General features: G+C 37.2%; 3 protein-coding genes across 12 annotated transcripts in view; all 3 read left to right on the forward strand.

The window, feature by feature from the left end:
* Positions 1-5567, forward strand: part of ctnnd1 (catenin (cadherin-associated protein), delta 1) — a 29210-nt gene extending 23643 nt beyond the window's left edge. For 8 of the 9 annotated variants that reach the window (XM_056737138.1, XM_056737196.1, XM_056737182.1 and 5 more), the window contains 5 exons: positions 125-315; positions 437-490; positions 1278-1360; positions 1642-1742; positions 3467-5567. In XM_056737138.1, the coding sequence (XP_056593116.1) occupies positions 125-315; positions 437-490; positions 1278-1360; positions 1642-1701 (388 nt within the window). In that variant the 3' untranslated portion in view covers positions 1702-1742; positions 3467-5567. The remainder of the gene's footprint in view (positions 1-124; positions 316-436; positions 491-1277; positions 1361-1641; positions 1743-3466) is intronic. The other variant, XM_056737157.1, reaches the window with a different exon arrangement.
* Positions 5568-7559: 1992 nt separating this feature from the next.
* LOC130409498 (uncharacterized) lies at positions 7560-13968 on the forward strand. Of its 2 annotated transcripts, none has more exons than XM_056733510.1 (6): positions 7560-7668; positions 8175-8316; positions 9022-9893; positions 10043-10487; positions 11483-13525; positions 13628-13968. In XM_056733510.1, exons 2-6 carry the CDS (start codon positions 8184-8186, stop codon positions 13942-13944), a joined length of 3810 nt encoding a protein of 1269 aa, XP_056589488.1. In that variant the 5' UTR covers positions 7560-7668; positions 8175-8183; the 3' UTR covers positions 13945-13968. The 2 variants fall into 2 exon arrangements, with proteins under 2 accessions (XP_056589488.1, XP_056589497.1); XM_056733519.1 differs by having other exon boundaries at positions 7565-7668; positions 8193-8316.
* Positions 13969-14456: 488 nt separating this feature from the next.
* On the forward strand, positions 14457-16824 carry timm10 (translocase of inner mitochondrial membrane 10 homolog (yeast)). Its single transcript, XM_056731151.1, has 2 exons — positions 14457-14672; positions 16264-16824. Exons 1-2 carry the CDS (start codon positions 14602-14604, stop codon positions 16457-16459), a joined length of 267 nt encoding a protein of 88 aa, XP_056587129.1. The 5' UTR covers positions 14457-14601; the 3' UTR covers positions 16460-16824.
* The last annotated feature ends 72 nt before the right edge of the window (positions 16825-16896 follow it).

Genomic DNA, 16896 nt, shown 5'->3' on the forward strand with positions numbered 1-16896 from the left:
TGGTGTAATCCATTTAGTTCAGATCATGGAATTTTGCCTTTAGATTGTCTGCAACATAACTCATTTCAATTTAAGAAGCTGTTGTTTTATGTTTCGCATTACTGTCCTTGTTCTCACCATTTAGCAACCGCTCGGATCGGGAGGTACGTGGTGCTGGGCAAGTGCTGCAGATCGTGTGGGGCTTCAAAGAGCTCCGCCGCACACTGGAGAAAGACGGCTGGAAGAAAACGGACTTCATGGTCAACCTCAATCCTCCCAACAATCCCCGCAGCAATGGGGGATATGAGGACAGCACCCTTCCGCTAATAGACAGGGGTGAGGACACGCCCTTATTCCTTTAATGCGTTTACACAACAACTAAAAAGCGTTTTAGAATCTTTTCTTCAACTGTTGCTGGACATCTCAAAAACTGACTTTGTTTGGGTTTCTTTGTTAGGAGGCAAACAGGACAGAGATCGAGATATGATCCCCATGAATGACATTGGACCAGGTAAAACATCCTGTACACATGTGTACATGAATATGCTTAAATTTTAGTCACACTTGCTATTTCAGATTTTTCTTTACTGACTGTGAAATGAAGTGGTCATTACAGAAGCTTGCATTCCTCTTATTTATATATTTATTTTGTAATATTAAGGTCGTTGTGTGTGACTCAGCAACACATGCTAGCCAAGGCACATATACTAAGATAAAGTCAAGTTACGTTAAGGTCTGATGATTTACAAAAGAAAAATGTCTTTGGAAATTTATTTTAAAATGTACAAAAAGTAATATACTTTTTGTACAATTTAATGTATACTTGCAAGTTTTTGGGTGAATCACTTAAGAACTGCACAAAATGTAACATTTTGGGAACACTTTGCAACGTTGTGTTAAGGTTGTATTTGCATTAGTAAATGCATTAACATGAACTTATGATGAACAAAATAGTTTTTCCACATTTATTGATCTTTGTTAATGCACAGTGAGCTAACATATACATTTGTATTGGCATTTACTAACATACATTTTCAGTACAACTTTTGATTTTAAAAAATGTTAGTAAATACTTAAAAAACAAAGTTGAATAAATGCTATGGTCATGTTTCCTTGTAAATTATAATTTGGGGTTGAAAAATGGCTCAGACTTGTCAAGTGCAAACTTATGTTTAGGTTTATACCCACTTCACACCCTGTGCTATTTCAGACATAAACCACTGTGCTAATGTAAAATGTGCGATCAGTATGCAGATGATTTCCCCTCAGCTCTTTATAATGTTTATCTGTGGTACCAGATGCTTACTCAACGATAGACCAGAGAGGGCGGAGGAACACTTTAGACGACACTTTGGATCGTTCAGACAGAGACGCACCTCAGGTGAATGTCTACCCTTCTTCACTCACAAACAACCAACAACTTGTGTTTTCACTAAACTTCCTTTAAAGTAGCCCTGCACAAGTAACAAATACTGACATCACATCCTGTTTTATTTCACTAATTGGACTTCAGAGGTGTTCGACTCCACTAACGGTCTCTCAAACACTTTTCTTTTATTACTCCACTAACGTTCTCACACACTTTTCTTTTATTACTCACTTATTCTTCGATGGCCTTTCACTTTCTCTTATTCTCTGCCATTCTTTCTCTTTCACTCTCAGGGAGGAATGTATGGGGAGAGGCGGGGCTCTATGCCTCTGTTGGACACTTATGATGGTTAGGCCACTCCCCCTCCCCCCCACTCAGTGCATGAGCACGCATGGTATGTGTGTCCACCTTCTGCATGGCCTTAATTTGTATATTTAAGTGTATGTGCGCTGGTCTTTGTGGTTCTAACCTTGGTATTGTTTGTTGTTTTACCTTTTTGTGTATATGGATGCTATTTTTTTTATTGCGTCCAGTGTTGGGGAAGCTAGTTGTAATTTCTAGTATTTAACTGCAGTTAACTACAGGACAGTTGTTAAAGTTGAAATAAAAAATTAAAGCTAAAACCTGCTTTTATAATATATTAGATGATTATGGTTTTTTATTAAATATGATTTGCCACAAAAATGTGCACTTGCAATAAAAGGATGGATTTACAGTAAAGCTGCACGATACATCGGAAAAAAACGTTACGCGATCTGGCCGGTGTTTGCTGTTTTTTTTGTTGCTGCATGGTTTGTCAGCGAAGTGCGATTAAATGCTGCTGCATCTGAAAAACAGAGGGCAGTCTTATGCAGAAACTCCAAATTTATGCTGCAGAAGACCAAAACTCGTAGTTCCAGGAAATATACCTATATTTTGCAGCGTGACGTGTACAAATCGGAAGAAGGATAAACGCTTGTCCGGACAATGCTCTAGCTCTGCTCACTTCACAGAACAATGCGGAGACTAGAAGCAGTTAGACATGCGGCGCTAGCTGTATGCTGATTTGTCTAACATATATCAGACCTTGATAATAAATAAATCACTCAAAAACAATGTTTTTGTAATATTTGTTTTCCCTATTTTTACATTTCCCAGTAAACCATGCAACAAATCGGACAACATATGCTGCTGTAGCTTTTGGTAAATAAAATGAATGCCTGTGAGAAATCAAGCTGAATAAATGAATGGCTATGGCAGCAGTGCGACAGAAAACGCTTTTTCCTACTCTGTCGCCATATTGTGAAATAGGCGAATGCCTTTTGGCATCTTCGCCTGCTGTTGCTGTTATTCAAGCCTTGTCTGGTATTTTAATGATAATAAAGTATATTTATAATAATGATGTTTGATGGGCGTTGCTTTTTCAAATCCATGTTATAAGTGACTCAAACTCGTACTGTTTTTAAACTACACAGCATTTTCTACCGATCACAGACAAAACTGCACATGAAACATAATCACTCTAGACAGGTCGATTTTCGTGATATTTAGATATTTATTTATTCAAAACTAATTGAATCAAAATAATTAAAAACTGAAAAGTTGCAGAGACAAACTATTAGCCCTGCCCCAAACTCATGCCATTGGTTGAGCTAGTGCTATGTCCCGACCCGACAGATCACTTAAAAACGAATTGCAGATTCAGTTGCATTCAAGTCAACTTAAATTATACAGAAATACCAATTTGTACAAAGCTGCACAAGGTATGAACATTATTGCTTCATTATTGCCCCATTTTTAAGCTTTTGTTTTTAATTTATTTGTGCACAAAATGGCATTTTGCCACAATATACCGTTTGGAAAAGTAACATGACTTTGCAACAGCTCTGCTAATATATCATTTTTTTGTAATTTTTCACTTAGTTACTCCCCAACACTGATTTCCTCACCCATGAGTCCGATTTGGTCACATGACCGATGTTTTAATGGTTTTATTCGTCATTGAAACAAGCATTTTGCGTTATGCACAAATGCTCATCGCAATTCCTTAATGACACATTACTGAATCATTTTTGTAATTTAACTGTAGGCAAGAAAACACGTAATACTTGACCTTAACGTTTCTCTTTCTCCCCACAGAAAAACTGATAGTGTGCATCACCCGTCGTGGGTTTCCTACTCCTGCCTACTGTCCTTGCTGAGCCTTTGATCTCATCACTTCCGGGACCATAGCCACTAACTGCATTGACCCTTCTGTAGTTTCCAACCCTCTGTTGTTGCCACTCTTACTCTTCAGATCAATGTGATTGAGAACAGCCACTAAAAATACGGACACTACAGAATGAAAAACTTTTCTTGATTTTGGTCCATACTACTATTTTGTGTGAAATGACAGACTAAGAAACACTAGGGACTAAAAGATCTATTTAGTCAGCTTCTCAAGTTTATAACCGCTGTCCTTTTTTCTTGGATTGCATATATTAGAACACTAGTGTAGAATGACGTCGGTATTGTTTTCGCTTGATCTTGCTTTGCCGTTCACAGTAATGCAACATTGCGTCATCTGCAGAAATCATTGTAAATAGAATGTCTGAGTTTATGCCTTGTTGATGCATTGTGATGGCCATAAGACCTCATTTTTTGGTCGCTGTTTTCCAAAAGCACTAGATGACCAATCGACTCTAATTTTTCTTTAAGGTTGTCTATCTGTGGATGGTCTTGTGAAGTGTCCTGTCTCTAGGGAGGGGTTGTTGTTTAAAGTGTTTATGCAAGCATTACAATAGATGCAGAGGGATCAAATGATTGGGAGACTTATATTAAACCAGTAGCATTCACATGTTTAGCTGAGGACAGTTGTGATCTTTAGGACAGCCGTGTGGTTCCGGATCTTCACATTTTTTATCTGTTGTTCCTTAAAGTTAGTTGATAGATCCGGTGGGAAATTTGCAAAGCATTCCAGAGTGGGAGAGCTTTTTTGCATATAAAAATATATTTTCCATTTGGTTTGGTCTTTGTTACTGGCACTGACTATAATTAGTGTATAAAAACCAAGGACCATATGCATCAAGAGTAAAATAATTTATGTATCTACCTTCCCCTGATTAAAACAGCTGGTCCGAGGACAGCCGTTTACACCCAAGACAAATTCTAGCTCTGATCTTAGATCAGTTCTCGTACTTTTCCAAACGTTGCGATTCGAGGCCCAGCTGGTGGACCCAGTGCTTTTCTTGCTTCGTCTGAATAATAATGAATCTGTAAATATGACTCTGCATACTTGGGAGTGCCTCGCTTGTTAAATGGACATACGAGTTGCGCGTGTGGTTGCGTTAAGCGGCTTCCAAGAACGTGTGAATGGAAATGTTCAGCCAACCTTCTGCCTCTTGGTTCTAGTGCCTGTCTGTGTAAAGTGAATGAGTGTACATTTAAGGATGTATATGCATTGTTTTTTGTTTCTGCGATCCATAAGTACAGTGCTCGTTCCATAGACTGCATATTTAAAATGCACAGCAAGTCTGCTGTAGATATTTACTGAATGGAAACTCTAGCACTAGGGGTCGGTGGATTTTTAAAAATAAATTCTTTTTCCCAATGCATTTTAATCCCCATCTGCCTATTTCCAATCTTTCGCAACACTACAATTAATACAGGAGAAGGTCGGCTGTTGACTTAGTGGATGCGAGACAAAAATCAGAGTCCTGTTTGCTCAAAGATTTAAGTAACCGATCGAATGTTCAGTGTTGAGGGCGGCAGTCTTTTAATTACAAACAAAAAATGTATCTCTTTCAAGATTTAACTAGAGTTCAGATTTTGATTCTAGCTTGATTAGAAATTAAGATAAAAGCACATTTAACTATATATACCAGAGAATATTTGTTAATTTTAATTATTTTTTTCTTGGTTGTCTTTTTGCTCTTCCTTTTCTATATTTTATGATTGGGGCTGATTTTGTTTGTTTTTCTGGGGTTGTTGTGGGTGAATGCATATGCAATCAGTTTTATTTTTTAAATAAATGCATTTACGGTTTATATCTTTTAATTAAAGACAAAAAGAAAAAATCTGTCGTGATGTCAGTTGTCATGCTGTTCTTCTGCAACACTAACAAGTGGATCTTGATTCATTGTTCCTATATTTCAACACTTTACCTTTGGTCTTAAACATTGCACCTTCCTCTCATGGATTGAACATGTAACTTCGCAATACATTTTTTAATAAAACAATGATTTTTTCAAGGTTCTGATAATGAATGTTTGTGTGATTTTACTTATTTTTATTCACATGGTTTAGTAGTTTGTATTTTTAGCTCTGCTTTGAAAGAGTGTAGCTCTGCTTTGAAAAGTAAAATCAATAAGTCGTTCTATAATTTACTTTAGCAGCTTACACCAGCCAAGCTGGTTGCTGGGAAATGTCGATACGCATTGTATAAAATAATCCCATGTGTTTTCTTAAGTCCTTGTTATATCCTAGTTGCTAAAGCTTGCATTAGGTTTGCCATGAACTATCATATGTGGATCATATGAGCTCGTTTTAAACTATGTAACGCTCACATATTTTACTGGACATTTAGCGTTTTTCATAATGCAGTACATTTTATTGCTTTTTTTTTACATTTAAAAAATTGTGTTCTATTCTACAGAAAACTGATCAAACAAAGGTCAAATTTAAAATTCTGCAGTGCATGAATTCATGAAGAAAATATTCTAAATAACATACAACTGTATGTAAAAAGCATTTTATAATGCCACGTGACAAACATTGCACATATTCCAAGATTATAGGGGTGACACGTTTTTATCACAAAAGCAGATATTTTGTGAAATGTCTTTGTGGTTATGTGACCAACAAATGTTATTATATCAACGATCTTCAAAAAATCTGAAAGAAAATCATACGGTTTGAAATTATGGGGGTGAGTTAATGATGAAAGATTTTTATGAAAAGTAATTAATGTAAAAAAAGTTTTGATGTCAACTAAATGCATTTATTAAAAAAAATATTTATGCATGTAATGCCTATGTTGACAATCATTTGCTGTTTGATTTCTGAAGAAAAGTATTTTGAAGATTGAAACCGTCAATTTTTGTCGTACAATGTAACGGGGATATTCAATTGGCGGGCCGAACCCGGTCCTCGATGTGATTTGTTCCGGCCCTTCAAGCATAGTGTGAAAAATAATCTCATTAGTTCAGTCGGGAACTGACACTATAGTTATGAACGTGACGTGCGATTGGCGCGAGTACATTACATACAAAGTCAATGCAAAGACGCGCATTTTCAACTCGAGCTATGATTTCGCGCAATAAAGAGCGTAGAACGTGATTCCTCTCTGTGAGACGCGGTGAGCAGGACAATGACTGATGAGAACATTTATTAGTTTCATTTCTGACCTTTCGCTAGCACGAATAGGACCACCATTTAAAAAGTACTGAGGCAAGGGCGGAGAAAAGCGCGTCGGAGAACAGCGCATATGTAGGTTAATGTTGTTTCAATGAATTTCCTTTTTTGTTTTGCAGTTTAAAGACATGAACAGTTTCTACTGTTCCTGTTTCATGTGAGAATTGAAAAAAGCAACTGTCAAACACCGATTGCGGCGACCCGTCAAAATAAAAGTCCGGTTTACCACAACATCCCTCTTGATTTTTACTGAGAATATTATTTACTTTAGGAAACTAAAAGTAAATGTGCTAGTAACGTTATAAACACAACTTTTTTAAAAATAGAACTTTTTTTACTAACATCGAAGTAGATTTAAAAACAATTTTCTTTTTATTTCTAATAAAAAGTTTCCCTGTATGGTTCAAAGGATCTACTGCACTTTTTTATAATGTTTATACGTGAATACTTTAGTATAGTGAACTATTTTTTTTATGTTGGCAAATATAGTACTATTGATAAGTGAAGGACGTAAAACACAGTTTTAAATTAAAACAGAAAAATGAATTTCTTATTGTTGTTATTATTCCTCATATTGCAAGCCATATCCCTCCGGGTCCTCATTTTGGGATGCCCTATCTATGACAAACTAATCGAATAGCCCTGCAATATAATATGGGTCGGGTTTCTTGGTCAGGTGTGCATATTTGTTTCAACATAATCAATTTAACAACCCATTTGTGATAAATGTTGCAAGATTTTTGCAAAACATTTTTTTTTATGTTGATATCTCAAAAAATATATGCGTTCGTGCGTTTAACGACAGCGCATGAATGGCTACGCTTGCACTACGTTACGTAACGTTACGTTGAATCTGCACTAGAGGTGTTAACAACATCTTAATCGGTATGCCCTAAATTGATGTGGATTGAATCTGTTAAATATTTTGGAAGCTTAGAAGTCTCAGTAAAGTAAGTTGTTTTATTTATTTTTAAAGAATACAGATTATGAATTGACTTGTATTATGTGATGTCATGTTAATTGGTTGAAATTTATCATGAGATGATTGCAGGCCTCGCGTGTCCTGCAGTTTTTCGTTGTTTGCATATTGTACAAGTATTTACTTTCACTGCATATTAGAGTATAATACATAGTATAAAAAAACAATATAATATGTACGATTTGCACGATGAACACCGACCACATGCACTTGTTGGATTAATACGCCGATTTAAAAGTTATAACGTTAATCGTCGTGATGTCAGGCTCTGTTTACATACATCACATTTGGCATCGCTGGTGACCTGTCTAAGTTACGTCCCACCCTACATCGATCTACAGTATGGATGAACCACTGCATTTTTCCATTAAATATACAACAATGCTATAACTGAACTCAATTTATCAGCGGCAGTCTTTCTGTGTTTTTATGTGTCTTTCTGAAATGTTTTAAACAAAATAATTTGACTTGCAACAGAATATCTGAATGTTTCAGTTTAAGCCTGAAGCTTGCAGCATGTGGAAATATAAGCAGCCTGACTTTGCATTATTCCTGCTTGGTGAACTGCAGAAGCAGCAGCAGGGAAGCATTTTTTGTGACACACTTCTGCAGACAGGAGGTAAGAGCTAAGATTTATATAGACCCTACTTATAATAGTGTACATGACAACCTTTGCTACGAATCATTAGAAAAAGCACAATGTTAACTTTGGCCTCTTTTATAAAGCATATTTAAATACAGTTCAATCAAAGTGAGCTTTGAAGATTAACTGCAGGCCATTCTTTAAAAGGACAGTTCACCCACACATGAAGATGTTGTCATCATTTATTCACCATCATGTCATTCATATACTGTATATGATTCCTTCTTTGGAACACAACATTTTTTATGAAATGTGATTTCTACTTCTGATTCCTACCGATTTTTGGCGTAAAAGATAAATCTATAATTTTGACCCGTACAATGTTTGTTTGTCTTTTACTAAAAATGTTCCCGTGCTACTTAAGATTGGTTTTGTGGTCCAGGGTCACAAATGTGTTTTGTGTCCATAACGTGAGTGTCAATGGAGGCCGGTGTTGTTTCCTTAGCAAAGTTCTTCAAGACGTTTACTTTTGTCTTACATGATTGGAATGACACAAGGATGTGTGAATGATGAAATAATTTTCTTTTTTTAGGCAAACTATATCTTCAGTGTTTAAAATGTGTTGTTTATTTAATAACCGACAAATGCTTGGTGTACAACTGAGCTAGTTGGTTTATATACATATTTTATTTCACATGTCTTTCCTCACACAAACTATTGCTTTTCAATTCACGTCTTCAGGTGTCTGTGTTCCAGCACACAGCTGTGTGTTAGCCGCTTTAAGTCCCATCTTCTCAAGAATCCTGTCCACATCCCCCGCTCCACCTGAGGGGAAGAACAGGCTTCTAAGCCTTGAGGCTGTTGGATCTCATGCTTTACTGAAGCTGGTTGGGTTCCTATACACCGGGGAGATGGAAATAGAAAGTCGGAGCGAACACGAGGACGTAATGGCTGCTGCCCACAAGCTTGGCCTTAAAAACCTAATTGAGAAAAAGCGAGTGTGGGTGGAACGAGGAGTTGAAGATGTTGGGAGATGCTGGAAGGAGGCAGCCGTTCAGACCGATGAGAGCGTGAAGGCCAAGGAAAGTGTGAGCGTGCTGCCTTCAGAGAGACAGAGGAGTACTTTTTATAATGCAAATTATAGCGATGATCCAGGGACTTCTATGTTGGAGGCTGATTTGTCATTTGATGAATCAAGTTCATCTAGAGGTTTTAACTGGATCAGTCATGTCACTGTTCCTCCCCTCGCTGACGTGACAGAAGTGTCAAACCAGTGTAAAACAAATGCTAAGAATAGGTGGAAAATGAAAGATGGACCAACTCAAAATCCAACCTGGCAGCAAAGCCAGGTGAAGCTCCTAAATGTTGAAAGATCCAAATTAATCCAACCTGAAGTGATGGAAAGAAGAAGAAATGTGTCAGGCAAAGATTTCCGGAAGCTCTTAGAGGCTGTGAGTTTGCCCAAAATTGCCACAAGTGAACAAAAATTAGACAAGTTAAAAGTAAAGATCAAACTGAGAAGGAGAGGAGCCTGCTGGGAGAGCAACCTCATCGTGTCTGTCCAGGGAGAGAGCGAATCAGATGAAGTAAAAGAATGTGGACCTCCAACTCCGGTAAGGATTCATCTTCAAAATAAGTTTGAGTTGCCACATAAGAAGCACAATTTGTGTATTCACACCATAGTTTGGGTTTTCACAGGCAGGGTAACATGATATCTGATATTCCTTCTCTAATCTTCTTTACTCTTTATTTTCAATCAAAGACCTGCCCGTCCATTGTACTTCCTGCTCAAAGTCTTGTAACTCTCACCCCACCGACCGATCTGCCCATTTCACCCTCTGACTGTTCCTCAAACGTGTCTTCAGAGAAACGCTGTCCTCCAAATCGCAGTTCTGTGCCTTCTGCTCTGGATCTACCAGCGTTGTCTTCAAGTCCTCCCCAAGCAGATGAATCCGATGAACAAATCGCGATACTCTTGGAGGATATGTTCATGATGGGATTAAACATTCTGCCCTTGATGCCATTAGATAAAAATCTGGAAGAACAAGAGCTCAACCAGCTTGATCCTCTTCAGGAAGACAAAGTTGTGCCCGAGACCTCTGCTCAAGGTTCTTGTCCTTATGTGCCTGGCTGTGAGGAAGAAGTCAGGGAATCTGGTTTTACAGAGACAGTAACACCAATCAGGTCTCCACAACAGAGTTATGAAGGTAAACATTTTCTTTTTTCGTTACGACTGCTTGCTATCACAGTATTAAGGATTTCAACAAAGTGTTAGCCTTTGTTTTGGCTATATGTGACCCTGAATAACAAAATTTTAAGAAAAATCGTATGGGTAAATTTTTTGAAATTTAGATTTTTTCATAATCTGAAAGCGGTTATATAAAGCGGAATAAATAAGGTTTCTATTGATGTATGAGTTGTTAGAATAGGACAATATCTGGCTGAGATACAACCATTTAAATATCTGGAATCGGAGAGTGCAAAAAAATCAAAATATTGAGAAAATTGCCTTTGTGAAGTTGTTAATCAGGGGCACTGCGGCAGCCCATCCACTCACAAAAATAAAGTTTTTATATATTTTAGCTAAAAATGTTCCCGTGCTTCATAAGACTGGTTTTGTGATCCAGGGTCACATATATATTAACTTTGTTAAAGACATGATTGATACTTATGATTTTTTATCTTACGATGTAGTGCTGTGCTGTTTCTGAGGTAAAAAGGGATCGTTCACACAAAAATATACATTCTGCCATTTCTTAAGCTTCATGTCTTGCAAAACCTGTGGCACACAAAAGAAGATATTTTGACAAATTAAGAATGTCTCAGTGGTTTTGGATACATACTATGGAAGTCATGGGGGTGTTACCAACTTACTTCAACACATCCTCTTTCGTGTTTTGAATGACATGAGGATGAGTAAATATTGAAAGAATTGAAATTTTGGTTGATTTTTTTTTTCCCTTGTCCAATCTGATTGAAATGCTCTGGCAACCACCCACATCACTCTGGTATCTTGCTAGTCGGTTTTGCACCACTCACATTTGTTTAGAGAATGAAAATATCAGATGTTCTTTTTCACAATATCTCTTGCTTTTTCATGGTTTGACAGCCTTCATATTTCTCTGCACATGCTTGTTTCACACAAACAGAGTGTGATAGGTTTGTCTTGGTTATTTTCCCTGACTACACTTGTGTTTTTCAGAGCTCGAGAAATCGGGGTTTCACAATCAGTTGAGAACTGAAACAGATCATCCTCCGGCTCAGTTAGCCAGACAAGAACTTCATGCTTCACTTTTCAACATGAACAAAGACACAAGTCTGTATACAATGGAAATGGACTCTCTCGCCCCACTTGTAGAAGACCTGTTGTTAACCACAAAAACAACAGCTGGCCCAGACGGCACTGTCTCTGAAACAGGTGACATGTCAGACTTTAAAATGTCCTCCATCCCTGAAGACGGGATGGATTTCAGACTGCGGAAATGTCTTTCCCCGCTTAAAACAGATGAAAAGGATGTTCCTACAAATGAGCCATCAGAACAGTCACAAGAGGAGCTCTCCAAGACACACAAGCAGGAGCCAAATGCAAAAACATCTCCCCTGTTTCTTTCTGAATCATCTTCGAAATTGGACTTTCCTCTTGGTTCAGTGATCGATTCTTCTGGTCCACATCCGTGTCTTGACCCTAAAGGTTCCCAAGATCAGTCAAACCCTGAAAAACAGGAACTGAAGACACACCGTGATATAACAACTGAAAATGGCTCAAGTGTGGATCAAGCAAATATCATTGGTGAGCTCCCAAAGCAGAGAATGACCAGAAGACATCTAGCTTCTCAAAGGCTGAAAGAATCTCAGGAGTCTCGGGCTCAGACGAGGCTATTTAAGTCTAAATCTGATGATAACATCAAAGAGCCCACGTGTGGAAATGTTCACTTGAAGACCCCTAAATCGCGTGGAGTCCGCACACAAATGTCCACGCCTTTAAAAGCAAACAGAAAAACAGTTGCAGGAGAAAAGAGAAAACAAGAGAATTGTTTACCCCGCACTAAGAAAATGTGTCTGAACACAGCTAGTAAACAACACGAACATGAAGCTGATTTACCTAAAGTGCAGGTCACTGTAGGAACCGTAAAACGAGGTCGTGGCAGACCTCCCAAATCCCAAATATGTGCTGAAAAAAGAAAGCAAAAATGTGACAATGCAAAGAAAATACGCCGGGCTGAGCTTGAACAAGATGCCAAAAAAGAACCAACCCCACGGGAGGAAGACTCAACAGAAATGAGTGAGGCAGATGTTAACGGCAATTTTGTACAGACAAGGCAGAACGTTCATGTGAAGTATTCTGGCCAAGCAAAGAGACCGAGTATCATTGATAAAATCTTTCATCAGACTGGTAATGCTTGTAGAAGTTCATTTGGTCGGCAGCTAACAGCAAACCCGCAAGACACAACTTGTTCACCACAGAGGCTCCAAGGAGCCGTGGAGAAAAGCGGAGAGTGTGGTAATTTAGTGAACGACAGTGAATATATCAGTAAGAGTGTTTGTGGAGAGAACGAAGCAGTGATGTCTGTGGTGGAAAATAAGGATGAAATGGATGCAGCGGATAACCAGGTGAGGTTACAGATGTCACACAGAAGCACGTCACATATTGTGCATCGTACAGTTGAAAAGAGAGAAAGACCTAAGGAGAACTCGGATAGAGAAGCTACTGTTCTTCAGTGTGATTTCCAAAATGTGATGGAAATTTCTGTCGCCCCTTTGACATCTGAGAACTTAACAAAGGATGTTACGGATGTTGATTGTGACATATCGCACACAGAGACGGGCAGCAGAGCTAATAACAAACCAGTAGTGATGGAGAGAATCGACATGACAAGGAATATGCAAGAGAGGCACACCAGTGTCTGTATAAATCCTGAAGCTGAAAATGTTGAAAACAAAAAAGACGCTGCAGTTTCTAATAAGCAAGAATTTCTTGAGAAGAATGAGGAGGAGGATTTAGGGAGATGCAAAGTGGTCCAGCTAACAAAAGAAACTATTGAGAATGAAGAAACTGAAATTCAGATGACAAATGATGAAGCAGTTCAGGAAATTGCTCAATGTGCTTCTGATGTTGGAATTAAGAAAAGGGATGATTTTGATTTGGACGGTCGCCGGCACAGTTCTGACACCCTTTTGGAAGAAGACAAGTTGAGTACAGGATATACTGCAGGTGGTAGGATGACCGATGATTCTTCAAATGCAGGTAAAATCCCTAAATTTACAATGATAAATTAACTTATTTGGCATTATTTAAAAAAACAATCAATTTAGCCTATGTTGAACAATGTCTGTTTTGTCTTTATAGCCATGGCACTGAGAGGCACCCAAGTAATAGTTAAAAATGGCCCAAATGTCCAAACTGGTGATGTATCTCACCAGTCAACAGTCACTGAAGACCATTCAACATTGCAGATCGCTGTGTCCAGCTCAGATGAAGAAATGATTGAAGTGGATGTTATTGAGCACTCTCTGTTCAGTAACCCTCCGTTATTGCTGTTGGCAGCTGCACAGACCATCTCTCTGCCCATTGTGGATCTACAGGATCAAGATGGCGAGATGGATGTTACTGAAGAGGAAGAGGTAGATGTCACGGGAGAGGACACTGACAAAGAGGACCTTTAACACAGTCGAAATTTAACCACTTTCAGCTTTCAACAATGAAGCAATGAGAATTGGTTTTGTCAGTTTGATATTTGTTTTTGCTTGTATAGAAATGTTTAATATTTCTGTATATATGGAATCTATTAATTATTAAAATAATGTAAATAATAAAGTTTGTGTGTCTATACACAAGTTCATAGTGAACATACATGTGTTTTTATTTTGGTCAGACTATTATTAAATTTTGTTACATTGTTTTTATTTATAATTTTATAAATACATTTTCAATTAAGTGTTCGTGTAATACCTATCGTATGATGCCTTTCGGAAAAAGACGTATTTTATAAATTATTAAATTATTTTGTTGTTATAACAAATTTAGCAATTTTACTTAAAAATTGTTGATTGTTGTGGTTTAATATATTTTAAAATGTTTAAGGTTGCATCAGAGTTGCATATGGGCGACTCGGTGTATTTGAATAGAAAACTTTATTGTCAGCGGAAGTGACAATTACAGCACTGGATGGGAAGGATCCACGTGGGTTCTTCCTCCGGTCAGGACTGGTAGGCACAGACGCTGAAGGTTAAGCAAGGCTGACAGGGTTTTTGTGTTGAACAGGACCCAAAGGCTGATCGGCGGGAATCGAGTGAGGGTGGACGGAAAGGTCGTTTGCAGACATGGACCCCATGAAAGCGCAGCAGCTCGCTGCCGAGCTCGAGGTTGAAATGATGGCTGATATGTATAACCGGTATGAAGAATATGATTAACTTACATTGTCGTATGTGCATTAGCATCTACCAGCTCCATGGCATATAACGTTAAGCTGTGTATTTGGACATAGACAAATATGCTATGATTATTATCATCATAGTATAGCATGACTACAATCAGTGTATAAAGGGAAGCTAGGCGTTTTATAATCTCATGCCTTGGTCAAAACATTTTTGTTATAGAAAATATCATACGTCGTATTATAATGGAAATATATTGTATTTGCTACGCTCGAATAGAGCTCAGCTAGTTTTATCATGCGCGCTAGCCGTGACTTTTACTTTGTCATCTACGAGATAGAAGCCAATAATTGTCTCATAGTAAGGTTGTAACGATACACTCCGCTCATGATTCGGTACATATCTCGATATTTTGCACAGAATAAAAAAATGAAACAGAAATCAAATCACATTTATTTTCTAACTTATTTTGTTGCACATTCAAATTTATATTTAACATTTTAAGGCTTAACTGAAATTAGAATTAAGATCAGTGTCGATTTTGACAGCAAATTTTGATTTAGTTTTAATCATAGTCTTTTGACTAAAATGCAATTTAGTTTTAAACATCCCAATTTATCATAGTTTTAGTCTATTTTTAGTCAATGAAATCTACATTAAATTAGTCTACTAATATATCTTAATACAAAGTGTCCTTACACCGCTTTCTTACAGATGATCTTATTTGACATACCAATGAAAATCCAGAAGGCATTAGTATGTACTACAGCTACTGTACATTTGCTACCCGTTTGTAACCGTATATTGTAACTATATATATATAAATACAGTGTTCATATATAATTTATAATAATTATTCCTTGCATGGCTACTGTCAGAGTTGCTACCTAAATAAAATAATTATTCAGAATCAGCAACATGGTTAATTTCAAGTCCCATATACTTTACCATAGAGCTGCTGCTATAGTACTTTTAAAAAAGAATCCAAAATGTTACTTTGTGACCTTCTCACATTATAACAATTATAACAACCTTGCCATAAGCATGTTACTTGTTTTAAAGGGATGCTTCATGCATCTTGCAATTATACAAGTACATGGCATAACCCAAAGTTATTTTGTTCTTATATAGTTTTATAAATTATTTATTTATTATATACCTGGAATAACAACTTTTCAGCTTAAAAGCTATATACCTTTGCCCTGAATGTGTATTAAACCTTTTTGTATTATATTAAAATTATACACTAACAAACTATCAAACTATTTTGTCACTATAGCCCTTCCAGTTGATCTGTATTGGAACACTACTGAATTCATTTACATTTACATTTACATTTAGACATTTAGCAGACGCTTTTATCGAAAGCGACTTACAAAGAGTTTAGGAGCAATAAGCGATAGTTCATACAGGAGCCATAATACATTAGGTGCCAATACAAAGTTACTTCTTCAATACAAAGAATTCATGAAATATATTATAAAGTTATATAAAAAATATTATGAGGATCATGAAAAATTGTTTATTAAATAAAGGGGTATTTATATATTTTTACAGTTATAATAAATGAATTTACAAATTTACCAGTTTTTTTTTTGCACCCCACAGCATGACCAATGCATGTCACAAAAAATGCGTTCCTCCTCACTACAAGGAAGCAGAACTTTCAAAGGGAGAGGCTGTGTGTTTGGACCGCTGCGTCGCCAAATACTTGGACTTGCATGAGAGACTTGGCAGGAAGCTTACCGAGCTCTCTGTGCAGGATGAGGAGGCGATGAGAAAGGCTGCCGCCGGCACCAGTTAGGCCTGGTATGGACTCCATAAGTGAATCTTGAAAACTGTGGATGGTCTGGGGTTTGTGGGGGAGGAACCATAATATTTCAAAAAATAATATTCTGACAGTTGCTTCACCAAAAGATACTGGTGAAAGGTTCAGACCTTTGAAAAGAGTCTGCAGTGAAATCTCCAGTCTTGGCATAAACATTATTAACATCACAGGAACAAAACTTTATCTGCGATTTATGAAGTTTTGTTAAATTGTGTGTCCCTGTGATTATTGTAATTGTGGTTGTTTTTTATGTTGACATTGTATTTCTGACATTCTAAATCATTTAGCAAAAACATACCCTGAGTGTTCTACAATATTAAAACACTTATTGTGCTCTTTAATCACTGATTTCTATTTGTTTAATGTCTTATCGCAGACATGTAGAGGATCTTTCCTGCACAGGGATGAGTTTA

This window comes from Triplophysa dalaica, chromosome 2 (genome assembly GCF_015846415.1).
Source record: "Triplophysa dalaica isolate WHDGS20190420 chromosome 2, ASM1584641v1, whole genome shotgun sequence".
Lineage (NCBI taxonomy): Eukaryota > Metazoa > Chordata > Actinopteri > Cypriniformes > Nemacheilidae > Triplophysa > Triplophysa dalaica.